Source organism: Aplysia californica, unplaced genomic scaffold (genome assembly GCF_000002075.1).
Source record: "Aplysia californica isolate F4 #8 unplaced genomic scaffold, AplCal3.0 scaffold00334, whole genome shotgun sequence".
Taxonomy (NCBI): domain Eukaryota; kingdom Metazoa; phylum Mollusca; class Gastropoda; order Aplysiida; family Aplysiidae; genus Aplysia; species Aplysia californica.
In genome coordinates this window covers 513,764-515,043 of record NW_004797604.1, presented here as the reverse complement: position 1 = coordinate 515,043, position 1,280 = coordinate 513,764, and the positions used below count along the sequence as shown (strand labels likewise).

The window sequence follows — 1,280 nt, the reverse complement described above, 5'->3', positions numbered from 1 at the left end:
CGTGTATGTATGTATGTATGTATGTATGTATGTATGTATGTATGTATGTATGTATGTATGTATGTATGTATGTATGTATGTATGTATGTATGTATGTATGTACCTGGGATGTTGTCGGTGCGCCTGTGCCGGTGACGGGTGCCGAAGCTGTAGGCCGGGTGGCGGTAGTGCGCTGTGGGGCCCACCTGCTCGGGGCTGTAGGCACCGGGGCCTGGGGTCTTGAAGGAGGAGGCGTCATTCTGCCTGGAGTAGAGCGAGTAGTGCGGGGTGCCGTCCTGGCCGTTACGGTACACCTGGGAGTGGCGGGAAAAACAGGTAGGTAGTGAAAACATACAGACAATGAAAAAAATTTTTTAACGGGTAGAAGGTGAAAACAGGTAGACAGTGAAAACAGAACACAGGCAGACAGCGAAAACATACAGCAGGTAGACAGTGAAAGTTAATACAGGTAGGCAGTGAAAAAAGAACACAGAACACAGTTAGTTAGTGAAAAAGAAAACAGACAGTGAAAACAGAAAACAGGTAGAAGGTGAAAACAGAAAACAGGTAGAAGGTGAAAACAGAAAACAAGTAGACAGTGAAAACAGAAAACAGGCAGGCAGTGAAAACGGGACATAGTTTGATAGTAAATACAGAAAACAAGTAAAAGGTGAAAACAGAAAACAGGTAGACAGTGAAAACAGAAAGCAGGTTTTCAATGAAAACAGGCAGTGGCGGGAGAACATGTAGACAGTTTTTAAAAAGAGTTTTTATTAAGAATTGTTGTTTTCCTTAAATTTTAGTAAAAGTTTTACACCACCTGCAACACAATAAAGTCATATAAGTGCCGAGGATTAGAGACACTATGAGAGAGTACACCAAAAAGAAGTAGGAGAAATCAGAAAGATTGGAAAGAAGGAGCGAACCGCACCAGAGCACGACCTGCCAACCACCCACAGGTAGACAGTGAAAACAGGTACACAGAAAAAAACAAGGTGAAAACAGACGGTGAGGACAGATAACAAGTAGATCTAGACAGTAAAAATAGAAAACAGTCAGACAAAGAAAACAGAAACCAAGCAGACTTGGAAAACGATCAGCGAAATATCTTGTTGGTTTGTTTGTGTTCGAGCGCTTACTTAAACTGCTGCTTACAGTGCATGCTTCTCTTGAAGCTTAGAATGTTTCTCTGAGTGTTCTAGGGTCTGCCGAGGTAATGATGTAAAGCATAGTGCTAGTTATTGTATTATCATCATCATCATCATCATCATCATCATCATCATCATCATCATCATCATCAT

The 1,280-nt window shown here is 41.7% G+C and overlaps 1 protein-coding gene across 1 annotated transcript in view; it reads right to left on the bottom strand.

Annotated features, from left to right (window-relative positions):
* LOC101852106 (outer dense fiber protein 3) overlaps positions 1-1,280 on the bottom strand; it is a gene marked incomplete in the record, with an annotated part of 13,455 nt that overhangs the window by 7,438 nt on the left and 4,737 nt on the right. The window contains 1 exon segment of the mRNA XM_013085009.2: positions 104-293. Within this exon segment, the coding sequence (XP_012940463.1) occupies positions 104-293 (190 nt within the window).